Source organism: Palaemon carinicauda, chromosome 1, assembly GCF_036898095.1.
Source record: "Palaemon carinicauda isolate YSFRI2023 chromosome 1, ASM3689809v2, whole genome shotgun sequence".
Taxonomy (NCBI): Eukaryota; Metazoa; Arthropoda; class Malacostraca; order Decapoda; family Palaemonidae; genus Palaemon; species Palaemon carinicauda.
Window position 1 is genome coordinate 243,643,866 of NC_090725.1, and position 20,663 is coordinate 243,664,528.

At 43.6% G+C, this 20,663-nt stretch overlaps 1 protein-coding gene and 1 non-coding gene across 2 annotated transcripts in view; both read left to right on the forward strand.

The window, feature by feature from the left end:
* Nucleotides 1–9,587, forward strand: part of LOC137654634 (transmembrane protein 208) — a 73,201-nt gene extending 63,614 nt beyond the window's left edge. Inside the window, exon 5 of the mRNA XM_068388439.1 lies at nucleotides 8,356–9,587. Coding sequence (XP_068244540.1) covers nucleotides 8,356–8,496 — 141 coding nt within the window. The 3' untranslated portion in view covers nucleotides 8,497–9,587. The remainder of the gene's footprint in view (nucleotides 1–8,355) is intronic.
* A 546-nt stretch (nucleotides 9,588–10,133) lies between these two features.
* On the forward strand, nucleotides 10,134–10,237 carry LOC137659136 (U6 spliceosomal RNA). Its single transcript, XR_011047466.1, has one exon. It is a non-coding gene; the product is annotated as a U6 spliceosomal RNA (small nuclear RNA).
* The last annotated feature ends 10,426 nt before the right edge of the window (nucleotides 10,238–20,663 follow it).

Sequence of the window (20,663 nt, forward strand, 5' to 3'; positions counted from 1 at the left end):
GGAGTATGGGAGTAGTATTGGGGGGCAAGAATTTGATTTTGATAAAGCTGTATTCTTCTTTCAAGTCATCCTCGAGACCTGGAGGATGTGCAGGAGCATTGTCCATAACCAGAAGACATTTCATTGGCAAGCTCTTTTCAATGAGGTAAGCCTTAACCTGGGGGGCAAACACTTCGTTTATCCACTCAGTAAAGAATTGTCTTGTGACCCAAGATTTAGTGTTCGAGCGCCACATAACTGGTAGTGCACTTTTACAAATATTATTTCGTTTGAACACCCGGGGGTTGTCCGAGTGGTACACTAACAAGGGTTTGATCTTGCAATCGCCACTTGCATTTGCACACAGCAACAATGTTAGCCTATCTTTCATTGGCTTGTGACCTGGCATCTTCGTCTCGTCCTTGGTAATGTACGTATTGGCTGGCATTTTCTTCCAAAATAACCCAGTCTCATCACAATTAAAGACTTGTTGTGCGATCAAATTTTGTTCATTTATGTACCGATCGAATTCCCCCACGTATTTATCGGCTGCAATTTGATCCGAACTAGCTGCCTCCCCATGCCTAGTAACACGATGAATACCTGTTCTATTACGAAACTTTTCAAACCAACCCCTGCTCGCTTTAAATGTAAATGAATCACTTTCACTGGTACTCGGACTTTTCTTCACTAATTCTTCATAGATATGCAACGCTTTTTCACAAATGAACGCTTCACTAACACTTTCCCCGGCCAACTGTTTTTCTTTAATAAATATTAAAAGCAACTTTTCCATCTCCTCAATCACTTGTGGCCTTTGCTTAGTTACCGCCGTAACTCCCGTTGCAACATTCGCCTTCTTAATCATTTCTTTATGCTTTAAAAACGTAGAAATGGTCGACTTCGCCATTCCGTATTCTACCGCTAAATCGGACACTCGTACACCATTCTCATATTTCGCTATAATTTCCTTCTTCAACTCGATCGTTGTTCGCACTGTTTTCCTCTTCTCCTTCCCCTTAACACTCATTACTTTCTTGGGACTCATTATGAAAGCTAAAAAAGCAATTAAAAGCACTGAAAATCACTAAATCACAACGAATGCTGATCGCGCGTTGTCTGAGTGACGCTCTCGAGAGAACTGATGCTTCCCGAACAAGCGAGAGTGGCCGAGATGGCGCGATCATCACAAAGCCCATGCGGTCGTCACGTGTTCGGCTGGTCGAGTACCGAATTTTTGGTCGAGCACCGCAGCAAAAATTTCTCGAAAATTTTGGTCGAACTCCGAATTGTTCGAGTATAGAGTCGTTCGACTACCGAGGTATCACTGTATATATATATATATATATATATATATATATATATATACACGTATATAAAAACATTTGTAATGTTTATGTATACGTATGTATATATATATATATATATATATATATATATATTTATGTATGGAAATGTTGTAAGTTTCCTTTTCAGTGTTTATGCTCTGCGTCTGATACATATACGACAGGTTCTTATGACACTTGCGCAAGGCCAGGACACTTCCCTTCGTGGGGAACGACCTCTCCCTCTCTGGTCCATCAGTCTTCATGTCGGCATATATCCGTTGACTCGGCTGCCGCAAGGGAATCGTCATCGTCTGTACCCTCCTCATTCAACTGTTGTCTTCCCCTTTTCCCCTTTTCCTACGGGAAACATGGATTACTGAGTGAAGGGAGTGTGGCCTCTCAGAGATTGACTACGGTCTTTCTCTTCTCAAGGTCGTTCACCTTTCAACGACAGTGAACTAATGGGGGGAGCCCCTTTCCCGTTCGGGGGTTAGGTTGCGCTTCTGATTGTTTTTCTCAATTATTTTAGTGAAATTATAATTGTTTATAATTTTAACTTTTCAGCTTCTTCTTCCTGGGGAACACTTCCCTTCGGAGGATCAGTGGTTCTCACTATTAATGAATATGCTTAGCTGATGTCGACTGGGGAAAGGAGGGCGCAATACTTATTTTATGTTGTTCCCTCGGTGGTCCTCTTCGGAGTTCCTCCCTAGGGATTTTTCTGTTTCATAATTTATTTTATTTTTCTCTGTTAGCTTTGCAGTTTTCTTCGTTCGTCTAAGAGTGCCGACGAAGCAGAGCTGTTCTGTTCATGCCTGGGGAATCTGCTGTCACTGCCGTCCCTCAGAGGATGTCATCGTGGGCGTCATCTCTTCTCTTAGAAGTACGCCCGTGACAACATGATCAGCACTTCAGATCATCTTAGAACACTACAAGGAAGTTCGCCTTCAGGGTTTTACAACTTTCCCTTCTGAGGAAAAGTTTCCTCCGCAGGTGTGAGGTTGTTTCTCCCTTCCGAGGGAGAACTTCCCACATCTTAATCACTTCATCGACTCCAACTGCTGTTGCTGCCTTCGCCTAGACTACTCTCCCCGCTTGCTGAGTCTCTCTTCCTTCAGGGGCAGAGCATAGTCTTACGCAAGTCTCTCCTGCGAAGTGATCACCTCTCGTTCGCGAGAGGGGCCACTCATAGAGAGTCCTCTTGCTGATCCACCGGCCCTCATGGGCGTCATCCCTTCTCTCAGAAGTACGCCCATGGTAACACCTGATCAGCACTTCATCTTCGAGGAAAGGTTGTTTCCCCCTTCCGAGGGAGAGCTGCCTGTATCTTAATCACTTCACAGACTCTGAATGCTGTTGTTGTCTTCGCCTAGACGACACTCCCCCCTTGCTGAGTCTCTCTTCCTTTGGGGGGGGAGCATAGTCTTAGGCAAGTCTCTCCTGCAAAGTGATCACCTTTCTCGTTCGCGAGAGGGGCCACTCGTAGAGACTTCTCTTCGGAGGATCACTACCATCCAAAGGGCTAATCCCAGTTCCTGCCTCGTCCTGCCAGCTGACCTGCCGACCTACCAGCGCAGCCTTGCGCTGCATCTTAGTCCGTGGACTTCGGTCTTGGACTCTTCTGTGGACCTTTCTCGGTTGCCGTCGGTGGATGTTCGCCTTCCAAAGGGCACATCCCGGTTCCTGATCGTCCTAACAGCTGACCTGCCGACCTACTAGCGCAACCTTACGCTGCAGTTAGTCCTTGGACTTCTGTCCTGGACTCTTCTATGGACCTTTCACGGTCGCCATCAATGGATGTTCGCCCCTCCAAAGGGCACATCCCAGTTCCTGGTCGTCCGGCCAGCTGACTTGCCGACCTACCAGCGCGACCTTACGCTGCAGTTAGTCCTTGGACTTCGTTCCTGGACTCTTCTGTGGATCGTTCCTGCTTGCCAACGATCTCCTGCGCCTGCGTCCCAGCACTCTCCTGCACCTGCGCGCCAGTGCTTTCGTACGCGCCCACGCTCTCATGTGCTCCAGCATTCTCATGTGCGCCATTGCTTCTGCGCGCTAGCACCCACAGTCTTCCGCGCGCCAGCACCCACAGTCTTCCACGCGCCAGCGCTCATCTGCGCTCTCAGTTCCAGCACCCTCTTGCTCATTTGCGCTCTCAGATCCAGCGCCAATGCGCCAACCCTTCACAAAGAGCCAGCGCTCCCAGACCAGCGCTTGCCTGTTTGCCAGCGCTCCCAGACCAGCGCTCTCCTGCGCAGTTGCGGTTCCAGATCCAATGCGCCAGCTCTTGCCAAAGAGCCAGTGCTCGCAGATCCAATGTTCACCAATGTGCCAGCTCTTGCCAAAGAGCCAGTGCTCGCAGATCCAATGCTCACAAATGCGCCAGCTCTTGCCAAAGAGCGAGCGCTCACTTGCGCACCAGCACTTGCCTGCTCTCCAGCGCTCTTTTCCGCATTCACCGAAAACTGCTCTTCAGCAGAAACTGAGCACCAGCATCATCCTGTGTGCCATTGCTCCAGTACTCTCCTGCCCACTCGCGCAATAGGCAAAAAGAATAAAGCTTTTTGGACAGGTCACCATTGCCCCATTCCTCTCCCCGCAAACGCATAACATGGTCACCGGGAAAAGAGAAAAGAGGCTTCACAGAAGGATACAAAATCCCGAAGATTTCATCTTCCAAGGGGAATCAAAACTGGGAATCCTTGGTCTCTGTCTCTTCTGAAGTTTTTTTTCTTGACAGTACCACCGTCAACAAACAAGAAAACATCAACAGACTGATCGCTAGGTCACTGTTTGCTGATGGCTAGTTCACTGTTTGCTGATTGCTAGCTTGCCAATCACCAGATCGCCAATTGCTAGCTTAGCTTTGATCATTGACCTCTAGTCCCTCCAATGACTAACGATCCCCGATTGCTAGACAATAACCAATCATGCTGATCACTAGATCACCGATGGGCAGCTCATGTTCCTTCGATCATCAAACTAACCAGGAGGGACCATAGTCAGCTTGCTGATCTCTAGTCACCGATCACCGGTCCGCGATCGATCACTGATCATCAATGGCTTACCATCACCAACTGACTATCATTAAACCATTCTGCTGTCTCTCAGGGTTCTCAAAGCAGATTACCAACTCATTTATCGCCAGCCTACCTTGGCTGACTGACCAGACAGCCTTTATCTGCCTGTCAGTTACCACCTTCGCCTCACAGACCGCCGATTCACTGATTATCGACAATTCTCCAGCAGTTTGTGACTCGGAATTAATTACTAGTCAACCTCTGGCCGTAGTTCCTTAGATCAGAAGATATACAACACACTTCTCACTGCTGACTGTTCGCCATCACACCAATCCACTAAAGTGATCGGCAAATGATCGACAACCCTCGTCAGCGGCTTGTCAACAGGGGACTACTTGTGAGCACTCTCCAACTGCACTGTAACCACGATACCCAACCGTTAACCATTGATTAACATTCGCCAGACTGATTCTACTCTAAGGAGTATCATCAATCCCATCAGGGCGCATGGTAGGGTTAAGCATTGCCTTGCTTCTATCAGTTAAAGGAATTCTCTGTCAGGGAAGAATCCTTACACAGGGTATCGCGTCTGATCCTTTACGCCACGAGTCAAGACCCCAGCGTCAACAATCTCCCATGCGAAAGGATCCGCAAGGAGCTGTCCCTTTGGGTCGATGTCCACACCATGTTGGAGTTCGGACAAGGGCTAAGACCTCAGGTCTTCATTTGCACCGGACCTAAACGACATACTTATATGCCCAATCCATCCAACTAGGAAGGTTGGAAGATTCAGTCTAGACAAACAAGAAACACCAGTTCAGGACACTGTGCTTCGGTCTTTCCACTACACCCATCCTGGTCTCACAGGATCGGCTTCTGTCTCCTCCGTTTCGGGACGACTGACTGACCTTAGCGGACTCAGTGGCAACCTTGCATTAGCACCGAAATTTCTGAAGTCTTTTTTACCAAGATCCAGTGATCAAGGTAAACCTGTAGAAGTCTTCCCTACTTCCCTCTCAGAAGACTGGTGTATCTGGGAATGATTCTAGACACCAATCTCCACAAAACTTTCTCAAACGAGAAGAACTGACATCCCAGAGTGACTTGAGTCTGATTGGAATCAGGCCCTCGATCCCCAGACATTCTGACCCCCATGGGACCAGAAGTTTGGACGAACCTCAAGGCATGGGTGTCGGTCGAGAATCTACGGAGTTGTATAACCTTCTCATCCTTCCCCACCCCTCGGACTTGATGCTGTGCTTAGAACACATCAAAAGAAGAGAGGAGGGACCGTAGTGCTGCACCACACGACCTAGCCCTGTTGACAGAGTCCGAAAGTACCTTCACTTAAATCTCTCAAAAGATGAAGACCAATTTTCCGGTCCTTCAGCAGCCTCATTGGTTCCTAATGGACCACTCAGTGATGTGATGGGCGACAATACCACACATCACATAGAGGCTCACATTGACAAGCAAGAAGGAACTTGCTCGCAGCCTCTTCCCATCTAACAGTATAAACACTAAGATGGGCCAAAGTTCGTTCTGTGCCACTATCAGCCCGCTTCATTCCAGACTAGAGGAATGTGTTCGCCGACAATCTGTGCACAGCATCTCGGATAAGATTTACCGAATGGTCTTTGGATCACCTTGTAGCCAACAAAGTCACGACTTTACGGGGTCCTCCAACTAGGGATCTGTTTGCAACACCCCTGCACCTCTGGCCCCCTTTGCTCCCCAGCCCTAGACCCCAAGGCTCTCTGGCAAAAAACAGGCCAACAACGGTGGGTACAACAATGACGTTTAGGTCTCGTCTGTTTTGTCTTTAGAAGGGCACTCAAGAAGGCTAGAACATCGGTCAGCCTCTCAAGGACTCTCATAGCTCTCTTGTGGCATTACACAGAACGGTTTCCAAACCTTCTGCAGCTCCTGATAGAGTCTCCAAGAGAACTCTCTCCACATCACAGACAACCCACTTCGACACCTACCACAAGCTATAGCTTTGCTATGATTGTACGCCTGGAGACTACCTAGTACCTCCTCTCTCTCACAGGCTTTTCGCAATAAGTTGCTAAAAGGTTATCCGGATATCTGAAGAATTCCTCAGCATCAGTCTACTAGGAAGTATAACGTCTTGTGTGGTTGGTGTCATGGGAAAGTGTCTCTCTCTACTCGATACCTCTATTCCAGCAATAGCAGAATCCTCGAGTATATGCAAGAGGTAAAGACCCCCTTTCCAGTTTCAACAGGTAAAGACGATCGCTCAACCTTGAGCCTTCGCCTTCAAACTGAAAGGAAGGGATATCCTCTCATCACTAGACCTTTCCTAGCTCATACAGACTTACAACTTGCCTTTCCCCAGCTGGAATTGAGACCTTCCTCTCGGAACATGGTTCAAATTCTCCGCTCTTTAAAGAGACCTCCTTGTGTTCCACTTCACTAGGCAACAAATTTTCACCTGGTTCAAGAAGACAATGTTCCTACACACTCTGACAGCAGCCATACGAGTCAAGGAACTTCATGGTCTCCCTTTTGACATCGCCCATTAATGTGAAGGGCGAAAGGCAACGTTCAGTTTCGTCCCCGAGTATGTCGCTAGACACAGTCTCCAGAGGTGAGAGATCCTACACAAGTCTCCACTTGGTAACGGACGGTCCAGATCATCCGTTACTGTACCCAGGGTAAGGTATGAGACTCTACCTTAAGAGAATGGCAACAGCCCACCCGAGTCCCTTCTCTTGTCATCAGCACTGTGAGAGACTAAAGGAGGATCACCAAAACATCATCCCTGCTGGATTTACAGAGTCACCAATTATGTCCTGAATCCAGAGTCCTGCCCAACATGACGACTCACGATGTCAGGGGCATAGCTACTTTCTCTTGTGAGACGTGACCCACAGGAACTCGATACAATCTCTATCGGTGCGGTGGTGGCTGCACAACAGCTGGTTGTATACCTCAAGCTCCTTATTGGACAAGTAGCAGAAGGTTGAGGACACTTGTTACCCGGTTTTAGTCTGCGTGAATTAAAAGATTTGACTGGCTCTTATTCTTTTCTTCTTCCTCCCCTCTCGTGGGGAAAGCAGCATCCTGGGTTCTCTGCATGAACTGACCTCAAACCACTGCAGGTAAACCATGCTCCCTTGTGTACCTAGTATTAAGCTAATACTGTTGCGTCCCCATACCCTGGTGAGGTGGTATTGGGAAAGTGTTGGTTACTGTACAACAGTTTTTCCTACAAGAGACTCGGCATAACTTTACCTAGACAGTCGCACTTCAGCATATCTCAACACACAGCTTGCGTAGCAAGGTTTTAGCGAGGTGTAGGGACTCCTTATTTTTTAGTACTAACATACTCAGATAAGGAGCCCCGGGGTAAAGCCAAAAGCCAGATTGGTAGGGACGTCCACCCTTCATAATGGGTGAGTCACCCCTAATAAATAGCGTGGTTTGTATTCCAATTACGGAACAAATGACAAATTCGTAGATGATTTGTATTTTTCCTAACTATACAAACCTTAGCTATTTATACAAACTTGCCCACCAGCCCTATCCCCCTTGAAGTCCTACCTCCAAGCAAAGTGAACTAAATCACAGGTGTGTGAGTTGGAGTGGTAGCAAGCTACCTCCCCCCCCCCCCCCGCTAACTAGCGGTATGGGTAGTTAACCCTTGCTAAATTTTAATGGCTTGTCATTTCAGCTCCGTTGAAAGTAATACCCCTAATAAATAGCTAAGGTTTGTATTGTTAGGAAAAATACAAATTGTCTACGAATTTGTCATGTTTTTTTTCGTCAAAACTTCTTAACTACTCGTGTTGTAGGCTATCATAATGTGTGAGTAAAGGTACTTTTGTAGCTCATAGAGCCATATTTCTTGCTGTTGCTTAAAAAAAAAAAAGAGGTATAAGGTACCATGAGAATTTAATTTTGCTTTATTGCCTCATGTTTCAATGTGTGTAAGGATAGGTTAAAAAAATATGTATAAATTAAGGTAATGAGTAAAATGCCCATCTGCAGTAATTTTGACATTCCAGGCACCAATACGTGGCTTCCAAATGGCATGGACCAATTTCATTGGTCCCTGGATCTTCCAGGAGGCTCCTGAAGAGTCTAAGGAAGAAATGCTAGACAAGAAACAACAGAAACTCAAAAGAAGAATGAAATATCGTGCTTAGTGATACAGTAAATGTTGTTTTTGGTTAATTTTATTTGAAATTTAAAGGAAATTTCTCAAATGTATTTCATTTTAATAAAAATGTTATTTTGTTTGATAGTATTTATTTGTTAATGTATTGTCCTTCTTGAAAGAGAGGTGGTACTGTACTTTTATACAGGTGGTAGACATGTAGAAAAGTAGTATTTTGTGCCAAGTTTCCAAACATGTACAACTCTTATTGGATTACTCTTCTTAACATTGCTCAACAAAGCTTGTCATGTTTCAGGATACTTGGGTATATAATTAGTCTGTGACACTAATGGATTTTTAGGTGGAAATACTGTATGGTAGTGTAGTGCTAATCTAAGGAGAGAGATTGGAAAAAGACTGGCAGTATTTTTTTATCCTCTTTCATTAAGGTGGAATTTATTACACCAATATCCTATCAAATCAAGTCACAGGAATTCTCTCCTGGTATTTTAGGAATGAAATATCAAATATTGCATTAGTTTCATAATTCAGTTTTGATTACTTGTTATACTTTCCTTATTACCTAATGCAGTCTAAAGATTTTGCCCTTTGATATGATGTCACATATTTGCTAGAGCTGATTGTAGATACTCAGCAATCAGTTGTTACCCTTCAATACTATGTACTCTTTGGATTATCAAGGTACTGTTTTATGTGGTTGATCTGTGCAGTATGTCTATTATGTGTAGAATCATTTTTGTTTGCATGATAATTTCACTTGATAGTTTTTTATATATTTTAGATGCTCTCTGGAAAAATTAATTAAAATAGTGATGTGATTGCGTCCTTAGTATAGTATGAGATAACTTTTTATTGACAATTTTGAATATGATTCTAGTAGCTATAAATTTTACTGCTTTCAATAAGTATGCATTTAAGTGATATTCTAACTCCTGAGTAGTAGTGTTTTAATACGTAGTTTGTTAAATTCAAATCTTTTAAATGGTTTGTATATTTTCTCACAAAGTTTAGCTTTTGTGCTATATTGAAAATGGAATGTGTTGCTTGTTTTTTTGGTGATTTTTCAAGTTTTGTAAAAGGCATCATAACACATTTAACATGTTGATCATGTTAGTTACAGTAGTTGTTTTTTTTAACCTGAAATAGGAAATTTTGTTAAGCAGTGAGGGGAAATTTTGTAGTGCAAAGATTCTTTAACATTCTAAATATCTATTAAGGTGTTGAAAGTCACTCTTTACCAGGAGAGCTTGTGTCCTGGTTTTATACCTTCAGGATTAATATAATCCAAACTTGCCCTCCGAGAATTTTAATTCTACAGTATAAAACACTTCGTATAAAAGAACATTTAAAAGTATACGCTCTCTGTAAATTCAGGTGCACATCCTCTTACCTGGTCCCTATCTTCTCACTTGCCTGCTAGGTTGCTCTTTCATGTGAGTACCAATTCGAACCCTCTCATTTGCTCGCAGAAGAATGTAACCTGAGGGAAGGATGCAGGATAGATAGTGAAAAGAATGCGTGTCTCCTACATAAATACAAATGTGGTAAGAGTGCTCAGGTTTGTATAGTTAGAGGAGTGCAGTTACTTCCAATGGACTAAAATCAACCATGGCAGAGCAGACAGGGTCTAAGGTGCAACTGACATGCCAGGAAGAAGGGCCAGGCACCTGCTTCGACAATGTATATAAGAAAATTGCAACAACCCACACAAGCTTAGTATGGCCCCGAACAAGGATGGCATGCAAAATACCAAAGCATTCCACAATTTTGTCCTCTTACACCGGGGTTGGCAATCCTCTTACCATGCTACCTGGGGGAGAATGCTGGTACCCTGATAGGCGAGGGGATGATTCACACAACGGAACTTGGGACTGTGGATATGCTCTAGTCCAGGTTCCACCTCCCATTAATGAACTTCCTCATTCCTGTTTTCCTGAGGCTAAACTAACTAGGTTAGCTTTTTGATCTCATGAAATTAAAGCTCTCTTCATGGATTTTGATGCTCATGGAGGTGTAGACCCAAATGGTATTTTTCCTTTGTTTCTTGTGAAGACTACAGATTTCTTAGCTCCAAAGTTATCGGTTATTTTGTGCAAGTTAACAAGAAGAGGAGCTTTTAGCACTTGTTGGAGAATTGGTAATGTTACTCCAGTATGTAAATGTGTTTGTGGTAGCTCAAGTCCAACTGATTACCACCTAATTTCCATAATTCCCACATCTAAATCTTTTGAACGTCTTTTGGTAAAACGTCTTAATAGGTTTACTGAAGGTAATCATCTGTTCCCTAGTTTGCAATTTGATTTTCGTAAAGGTCTTTGAGCATGTGATGCCCCTCTTACAATGTCCAATGCTGTACAGAAATCCGTTGATTGTGGTCAGGAAGTTTGTATGATTGGCCTTTTGACCTTGCTAATCATGAGGCCCTTTTTTTCAAACTCAAACAGTTAGGAGTGGGTGGGACATTTCTTAGCATCATTATTGAATTTTGAAGTAAAAGATCGCAAAGAGTTGTTGTTGATGGGCACCATAGATCGCAAAGAGTTGTTGTTGATGGGCACCATAGTGAGTGTAGGAATGTGATATCTGGTGTTTCTCAGTGTAGTTTTCTTGTCCCATTACTTTTCATACTATATACACATGACATGTGGTTTGGCCTAGAAAACAAGCTTGTTGCATATGCAGATAATGCTACTCTCTTTGCATCATTTCCATCTCCTGAATGTAGATCTGGGGTTGCTGAATCCCTTAATAGATATCTAGCTAAAATTAGTGAATGGTGTAAATTATAGGTTATGAAGTTGAATCCTAACTAAACTCAAAGTATTATTGTAAGTAGGTCAAGGACGGTGGCTCTTCAACACCAGGATCTCAGCATCGATAATGTTTCTTTAACTGTGTATGATTTTTAAAATTCTCGACAGCAAATTTGCTTTTGAGAAACACATTAGGTCTGTGTCTTCTTCAATTGCACAAAAAATTGGCTTACTGAGAAAGTTTCAAGATTTTCAGTTTTCAATCTACTCTGAAGTGTTTTAATTCTGTCATTCGACCTTGTTTCGAGTATTGTTCTCCTGTCTTTTCTTCAGCTGCTGATTCTCATCTTAATTTGTTGGACAGGAACTTCGGTCTATTAAATTTCTTATTCATGATCTAGATATTAATCTCTGGCTCTTTCGTTCAATTAGTTCATTATGCATGTTACATAAGATTTTTTATAATTCTGACCATTCTTTATATTCAGATCTTCCCGTACAGTTCCATCCTGTTCGTATTAATAGGCATGCAGTTAATTCTAATAGTCAGGCCTTCTCCATCATGAGGTTCAATAGTACACAGTACTCTAGAAGTTTTATTCCATCTGTGACCAAATTGTGGAATGGTCTTCCTAATCTGGTAGTTGAATCAGTAGAACTTCAAAAGTTTGAAGTTGGAGCAAATGTTTTTATGTTGAACAGGCTGACTTAGTGTCTTTATAGTTTATATGTGAAATATCTGTTTTAATGTTAATGTTTTCAAAATATTTTTTATAATTGTTCATTACTTCTTATATAATTTATTTTTTCTTTATTTCCTTTCCTCACTGGGCTATGTTTCCCTGTTGGAGCCCTTGGACTTATAGCATCTTGCTCTTCCTACTAGGGTTGTAGCTTAGCTAGTAATATTAATAATAAAAACTCTCCTCCTTGAATTTACTACCATTGACCTCATCAGCCTACTACCAAAGGCAGGAGAAGGATTTAACCTTCCAGGCAGAGGTTTAGGTCATTTGACAGAAGGTCAAAAGTACCATATTGGATAAGGTACTATGCAATATTGGCTTACAATGTTAACCTCTCCTCCAGAAGGTTAATGTCAGCTCCCTAAGTTTCTTCATCTGACTCTTTCTTGTAGAGAATGTGTCTGGGGATAGGAGACCAGTTGTAGGCCTTCCAGACATGAACGAGTTTGTTTGACAAACTTTGTCCAAGATGGAAATTCCAAACAGTCAGGGGACGATAAGGCTGTTTGGGCATCATGATGTCAAACAATCTGCAAGATGCATACTTACAGATCCCAATCTATCATAGTTCCAGAGCAGGGACATATCCCAACGATATTCGTCTCCTGCACTACCCGGACTATTTCCACCGGGAGAAACTCCTCTCATTCAGTCATGACATTGGATTGTGATGAATCAGAAAAGTCAGCCTGGTGCCCAAACAAAGACCAATTTATTTGGGAAAGACCTTAACACCTTCCGGTAAGGAGTTTTCCCACCTCAGGATGAACCAGTATCTTTAAGAGGTAGCTTTTCCTCTCCTTCAACAACCCCCCTCTACCAATACAGCTTTAGCAGAAATTGGCTGAAAGACGTATTCTCCCTGGAACGTCTTGTTCTAAGCGGTCGTCTCTACCTTCAGTTCCTAGAAAGGTATATGAAAAGACACGTCAAAGACAGCAACCCTCCTCAGGCAGTAGTCTGATGGGAGAATCCCAGTCTCAATCGGCAATGATGACGTTCAGGACCAAACCGTTGAAGGGCTCTTCCTCCTGCTAAATGGACTAGATCTTCAGTAGTTCACGGGCACGTCAAAAGAGACGAAGGGCAGGGGCTTTACCTCCTGCAACACCTGGAGTTGGTACAAGGTCTACCGAGTAAGCCAATCTGATCGCAAAGTGTAGAGGTGTAACAGCACCAGTATAGAGACAAAAATAACAACATACGCAGTACTGTTCTCTTGGTAGTCTACCAACTAACGATAGAGATCTACCAGTGGAAAGTGCTTGACTTGGTCATAGTAAGCCAGGCGAAAGAATATCAGTTAAGAATAAACTAAGCAGAAGGATACTGATTATAGGCCTAAAATGGGCTTTGGATCATTAGATAGAAGTTAGGGTTTTTCAAGATTTGACCGGTTCACAACCTTGCTAATCAGGAACTTTCGAGGTTCTGGTCACCAATACATTCAAGGAGGCCTTCCATCCTGCTTGGAACATCATCGATGTCTAAGTTTTCCGCTGTTCTACCAAATAAGGAATATTTTGAATAGAGTCCAAGCCACTCCCAACTCGGTTAAACTCATAGCATTGAGAAGGCCCCAGGTAAAATGATACCCATACCTTCTGCCCACTCCAGATGGAGGCTCTGATGGTATTGCCTCCTTAGTTTGACATGTTCCATCAACCCCACACCCAGAAATCCCAGAACAAAGTGGAATCACCTTGGAGTCACAATTGGAAGTGATCCAGTATCTACTCTCAGAAGAGAGACTATTAGCACAAAGTCACATGAGAGATGTCGGGATATTTTGGGGAATCGTCGACTACATTGTGCCAAATCAAATGGACCATCTTCTATGGTTAGAGAAGGGGACCTTTCCTCTCAGGGCCTCAATGCCAGAGTTAGCTGAATCTTTATTTTACCCCCAAAAAAGTAGGGCTCCTCTTGGGATTGGCAATGAGAACTCTTACCTCAGCACAAAAGTCAAGGCTTCAGGCTGAAAGCAGTTGATTTTGTCCCTTTGGCAGAAAAACTCCTTTTTCACACAATGTTGAATGGACTTGTCCTCTGAGAGAGGTGTTCAGGATGCTAGAGAACTCTAAATCAATCAATCAATACGAGAGGGGTGACGCCATTTTTGGACATTGTTAAGGTCCTAGAATTTTTTGCTGCAGCACTTTTTGCCACAAACTTTGCAGCAAAAAATTTCTGCCACAGAAATGTTAGTGTGTCAAAAAAATTTTGAATTAAAGGATAATAGAATTGCTTATTTTCATTCATTATGATAATAGTTATTTTTTAAAGTACATACATATACCAAGGCACTTCCCCCAATTTTGCGGGGTAGCCGACATCAACAAATGAAACAAAACAAAAAGGGGACCTCTACTCTCTACGTTAAAGGATAAAAAAAAATGAAAGTAATGTAAGTTACAATTAATTTCAAAATGTTGGAAGATCATTGGAGTATATACAAAATGAAAAAGTCAAAATAAAACTCACTCGAGTTTACAATAAATGCAAGTTCATTGCAATATTCCATAAATAACGAAATTTACGTTTAGAATTGTACATCGAAACAATCCTATGTATTCGTATGCATATATCTTTTGACTGTTTCTTCATGTAAGGTGATTCGCCACGCTCGAGGTCACCTCTTTTCTTCTTTACCAGACACTTTGTTTTTTTAATCTTAGTCAGTTTCCAGATGTTTGGCTGTTTGTGACCGAACTTTGTAAAGCGTAATAAAACCACTCTACACTCTTGTTTGTGTTTAGTAAATTATTCACTATCTAAAATTATGTCCACTCTTGCTTACAAATTTTGACTTCACACTTCTAATACTTTTTCATTTTCAAGGTTCTGTTAATTTTGTAAACGATATTAGCATCGTCAACTAATTTTTTGCCTCCAGAACTAATTTTCACATTGTGCGCCATTATAGAAGGGCTTGAATAATGATTCATTAATATATTCTCCACTGACAAAAATATTGTATAACTTAAGATGTAGATACAATTACATGTTTTTATTTAAAAATTACTTTTTTAAATGTACAACTTCCCTGGTAGTTATATATATATATAGCTTAAATCCCGCGTTTCGTCACGCGCACAGTAGAAATTCAAATTTTGTGGCAATCGCCGCCATGACAGTAGGTGGTCATACATGAGCGCCATCTCTCATAGGTTACTAGAACCATTCCCAACATTCCTCAGAAATTCCCTGCCGTTGATCGAGTCAACACCTAGGAAATTCGTTTCGCTGATATATTACTTTATTCTACAATTTGGTGAAGTACCTTTTGTCTGATTATTGTTAATGGCTTTCGCTGCCTTTCATCTATTGAAGATATTGGATTTTCCTTTTCACACGAAATAAGTTAGTTTTTGTTGGTCCAACTTGAACAGTTTAATTTAATTTGATTTTCAAGATGGCTTCTCTGTTGTTAAACTTTGTGTGTAGGGCTAGACCGGCTTTCAAGCTGCTCTTGATTCCCACACAGTATGTAGCAGAGGGCATGTGTGTATTTGTTTTCTTTTCTATGTTCGTAAGATTGAAATGGATAGGATCAAGGAATTTTTCCCCCACTTTATTAACTAACGAACAACTCTTAAAGATATAATGGAAGGAAAAGCATTAAAACATTAAAACATTATGACGTCACAATTATGTGACGTAAACTCTTAGCAGGGCGAGATCTGAATGCCTTGAAGGAAATCAGTCTGCCATCGCGATGACGTCACAATCCTGTGACGTAATCTTCTTAGTATGACTTGCAAATATGTGAATTATTTTCTTTTTCTTGCAAGAAATGTTTAAAATATTAACTTACTAATCATAAGTATTTTAATTTTTATAATGTAGGGAAATATATTATTTTTAAGTATATATATGTCCTATTAGTATATTTCCTTTAGTTAATTTTCGATTTATATAGACGATCGTTATTGTTTCACAATACTTTTACGTTTTCCCTTCCCGCTAGACAAGAGAGTTGCTCGTCATGGGACCGAGCGTCGAGATCGCTCCCTCACAGCGATCTGGACGCGTTTTCGGGAGGCGGCATAGATCTTGTCGCTCCCTCACAGCATGCGGGACGCATGCGAGCGGGCCGCTTCCCTGTGTCAGGTTCGCGAATGTCATAGTTCCAAGCGCGCTCTCGCGGCAAGAACGCACGCGAGCTGCAGCGCTCATGGACGCTTTCTCGCAGCGATCTGGACGCATTACGAGAGGCGGCAAGGATTTTGACGCTCCCTCACTGCATGCTGGATGCACACGAGCTGAACGCATAATGTACACACGCAAGCAGGATGCTCCTCCGCGTCAGAATCGCGTACGTCATAGTTCCGAGCGCGCTCTCACGGCAAGAACGCACGCGAGCTGCAGCGCTCATGGACGCTCCCTCGCAGCGATCTGGATGCATTACGGGAGTCGGCAAGGTTCTCCCTCGCGGAATGCTGGACGCATGCAGTCAAGACTTGTCTCCGCAGCATGTTAGACAAGCAGTTGTCTCTCCTTTGCGACATACTGGACACGCATTCAGCATGCGGGACGCACGCGAGCAGGACTTACCCTCGTAGCATGCGGGTCGCTATGTTGACGCTTCCTTGCAACATGATGGACATATGCTGGAAGCACTTGAACATTACTCTCCCTCGAGACATGCTGGACGCAGCATGATTCTTCTTCGCAGCATGCTGAACGCATGCGGGACACAAGCATGCAAGGCAAGGTGTGTGTTTTCTCCCACTCGTCCTCCTTTGGAGATCGCTAACCCTTAAGAGATGTGGCTACCCCACAGAGACTTTTACAGCCCCCTGGGTGGATCGCTGAGTCTCTCAAGGAATGCTAGCAAACGAGGCATTTAAACCTTCCTTATCATGTATGCCAGCATAGATCTCAGAGGAGGAAACGCAGAAAACTCTTCATGCAGCAGATCTTAAGATTACTTGCAGTTCTGGCGGACTTATATCCAGAGGATTTTTCAGCAGGCTGTACCTCGGAGCCCGCCCTCGCAGTTTTTGAAGGGTAGACCCCCGGAATCTTCCTCTTTTAAGGAAACAGTGTTAGCCAGATCGGTTTAGAGGTCTTTTTCGACTGAACGATTGGATTCTCAAGAGAAAGTACAATGAAAGACAACCTTTTCCTTTCCCCATACGAGATTGGCTTCTAGATCCTGTGTGTGGTACAATCCTGGGGAGGTTCTCAGTTTGGAAGTTCCTACCTTCTCCCAAGGAGACTTCTCCTTTTCGTTGACGCCTCACGTAGTTAGGCCATGACTAAGGCTAAGGTGATGCGGTCCATGTCGGAAATGGTTCACTTGCTGAAGGACATCTTCAGAACAATCGAGGTCTTGGGCTTGATGGACTGGACTCTAGGAGTCCTCGCAGACGACACAGATGATTTTTTCCTGTCTAGATAAGCCATGAGGAACGGGTCGGTTGAATTCACAACCCTTTTTACAACAGGTTTTATTGAGAAAGAGCTATGCGGTTTTTCTTTCCTGTCGTCAGGATTGACTCTCGCTCAGAAAGCAGAGCTCTTGTATGCTCCCTTGACCAAATTCCTCTTCCCTTCAGAGCTAGTGAAGGACTTACCGGCAGCTATTACGCACAAGCAACGTAAGATTGCTTACAAAGGACTACGAGGTAGTGCTTCCGACTAACCTTTTAGCCAGGAAGGAGAAGGAAGCTCCTCCCACGCGTCAGCCCTTTCGTGGTAAAGCTTGTCTAGAAGAAAACAGAGAATGGCTGCTGGAGGTCAGTCTCTTTACCCCAAACAGCAACCTAAACCCAAAAGTGATCTCAATCTCCAGACACAAGTATTCCACTACTGGCAGCAGCTCTTACAAGAGCAGGTTAACCAGATGCTGTCAAAAACAGCAATAGAAGTGGCAGAAGTCCTCTCGTCAGAGGGATTTTACAACAGACTTTTTCTAGTTCCAAAGAACTCGGAGGGATGGAGATCTGTTCTGGACGTCAGTCCCTTGAACAAGTTCGTCAGCAAGTAAATTTGCCATGGAAACTTCTGCGTCAGTCGTAGCAGGCACCAGACAGGTAGACTGGATGGTGTCATTAGATCTGCAGGACGCATTTTTCCACATCCCAATATACCTGAACCACAGAAAATTTCTAAGATTCATGTTCCTAAAACTACTTATCAGTTCAAAGCACTCTGTTTTGGACTGAGCACGGCTCCCTACGTTTTTTACCCGAGTGGTTGCCAACATGGCTCGCTGGCTACATCTAAGGGAGTACGGATATCTATGTACATGGCAACTGGCTACTCAGAGCAAGGTCGCAAGAAAACTGTCTGGAGGCTCTTCAAATTACGATGTCCTTGATGCAGCAGTTAGGTCTGATGGTGTACCTGGCCAAATCTCAACTGACACCCTCTCAGAAAATTTTTTACCTGGGGATGAGAATTCACATTATGGTTTTTCGGGCTTTTCCAGCCCCTAAACGCATTCTAGATTGCCTAAGTAAGGTGCGACACTTCCTAGACATACGTTCCTGCTCAGTGAGAGAATGGATGAGTCTCCTGGGTACCCTCTCATCGATCGATCAGTTCGTTTTCCCTGGGAAGACTTCAGTTATGGCCTCTTCATTTTCATCTTGCAAAGTTTGGACGCGAGGTCAAAGTCTAGAAAAGTGGATTCCGATTCCTCATGGGGATCAGGAATTACTTGAGTTGGTGGCACAATCCCATCAAACTCCTAGAAGGCCTCAAACTTTATTAGAGGAACCCCGACCTAGTGTTGTATTCCGACACCTCAGGCATAGAGTAGGGTGCAACACTGGGGAAGGCCGAGATATCGGTTCTGTGGGAAGAGTCTCAGAGGGAATGGCACATAAACATCAAGGAGCTAGTGGCCATTCACCTAGCACTAATACACTTTCAGGAGGAAGTCCAAGGAAACTTAGTTCAGGTCAACGCTGACAACACAGCGTTGGCCTACATCAAGAAGCAGGGAGGCACTCGTTCAGACTCACTTTACGAGACTGCGAGAAATCTACTACTGTGGGCGAAAGCGAGGGACATAACCCTGATAAAACTCGCTTCATAGAAGGGGAAAGAACGTCAGGGCGGACCTTCTCAGCAGAGGAAGATAAGTTCTAACTACAGAGTGGACCCTACATCACAAGGTGTACACCAGCCTTTGGATGTTGTGGGGTCAACCCTCGATAGACCTCTTCGCTACACAGTTGGCATTGAGGTTGCCAGTGTATTGCTCTCCAGTCCCAGACCAGGAATCAGCTGCAGTGGATGCTTTTCTCTTGGACTGGGGGACATAAATGGGTACGCTTTTCCACCATTCAAGATCCTGGACAGAGTCCTGAAAAAGTTCAAGGAATCGCACAATGCCAGCATGAACCCGATAGCTCCGTTTTTTTGGCCCATGAGACCTTGGGTTGCAGAAGTGATGGAGTGGCTGGTAGATACCTCCAGAACGTTACCAAGTCGGAGCGATCTACTCAAACAGCCACACATAGAGAGGTACCATCAGAATCTCGCCGCTCTCATTCTGACTACCTTTCGACTATCGAAAAGCTGGCAGGAGCGAAGGGCTTTTCAAGGGAAGCTGCATGAGCTATCGCGAGAGCTAGAAAGATATCCACTATTAGAGTTTACCAATCTGAGTGGGACGGGATTAGAGAATGGTGCAGGACTAACACATTTTCCTCTAACAGTACCTCTATAGCCCAAATAGTAGATTTTCTGTTGCATCTGCGAACGAAAGAGAATCTGGCTGACCTTGCCATCAAGGGTTACTGCAGCATGCTAGCCTCTGTCTTTCGTCACAGACACATTGACGTGTCAGATAACAAGGATCTCTCGGATCTCATTAGAACTTTTGAGACCGCTAAGAGAAAGGACAATCCAACCCCCTCTTGGAACCTGGATGTAGTCCTGGCCTTTTTTGACCTCAAGCAGGTTTGAACCCCTTGACAAGACTTCTTGGAAGGATCTTACCAAAAAGACTCTATTCCTAGTTACATTGGCTACAGCCAAAAGAATAGGAGAGTTACAAGCCATCAGCAAGAAGGTGGGCTTTAATGGAGACAATGCAGTTTGCTCCCTTCAGCTAGGCTTTCTTGCCAAAAACGAGAGTCCTTATCGACCCTGGCCAAGATCTTTTACCATCCCAGAGCTATCTCACTTAGTTGGACAGGAGAAGGAGAGAGGCTTTGTCCAGTGAGAGCTCTGAAGTTTTATCTGGACGCGTCCAGACACCTGAGAGGACAAGCAGACAACCTCTGGTGCTCAGTTAAAAAGCCTTCTTTGCCTTTATCAAAGAATGCCCTGGCTTTTTTCATTAAGGATTTGATAAGGGAAGCTCACCAGAATTGAGGAAAGAAGTTTCCCTATCCTTAAGGTAAACCACATGAGGTTAGAGCTGTAGCAACTTCTATGGCTTACAAGCACAATAGGTCAATGAAGTCAATTTTGGAGGCTACTTTCTGGCGAAGTAAATAAATCTTCGCAGACTGTTATCTCAAGGATGTCCTGACACAATATGAAGATTGTTGTTCCCTGGGTCCTTTTGTTACCTCCAGCGTCGTCGTTGGAGAAGGGTCTACTGCCTCTTCCCTATAACCTTTTTTATTATATACCCTTGCCTTTTTTCTTCTACTTGTGTTCACAGGCTGTCTGTGAAGGTGGTTGTAGCCTTCCTCAGTCTGGGATGCAAGTCAAGTTAGTTTTTTTAT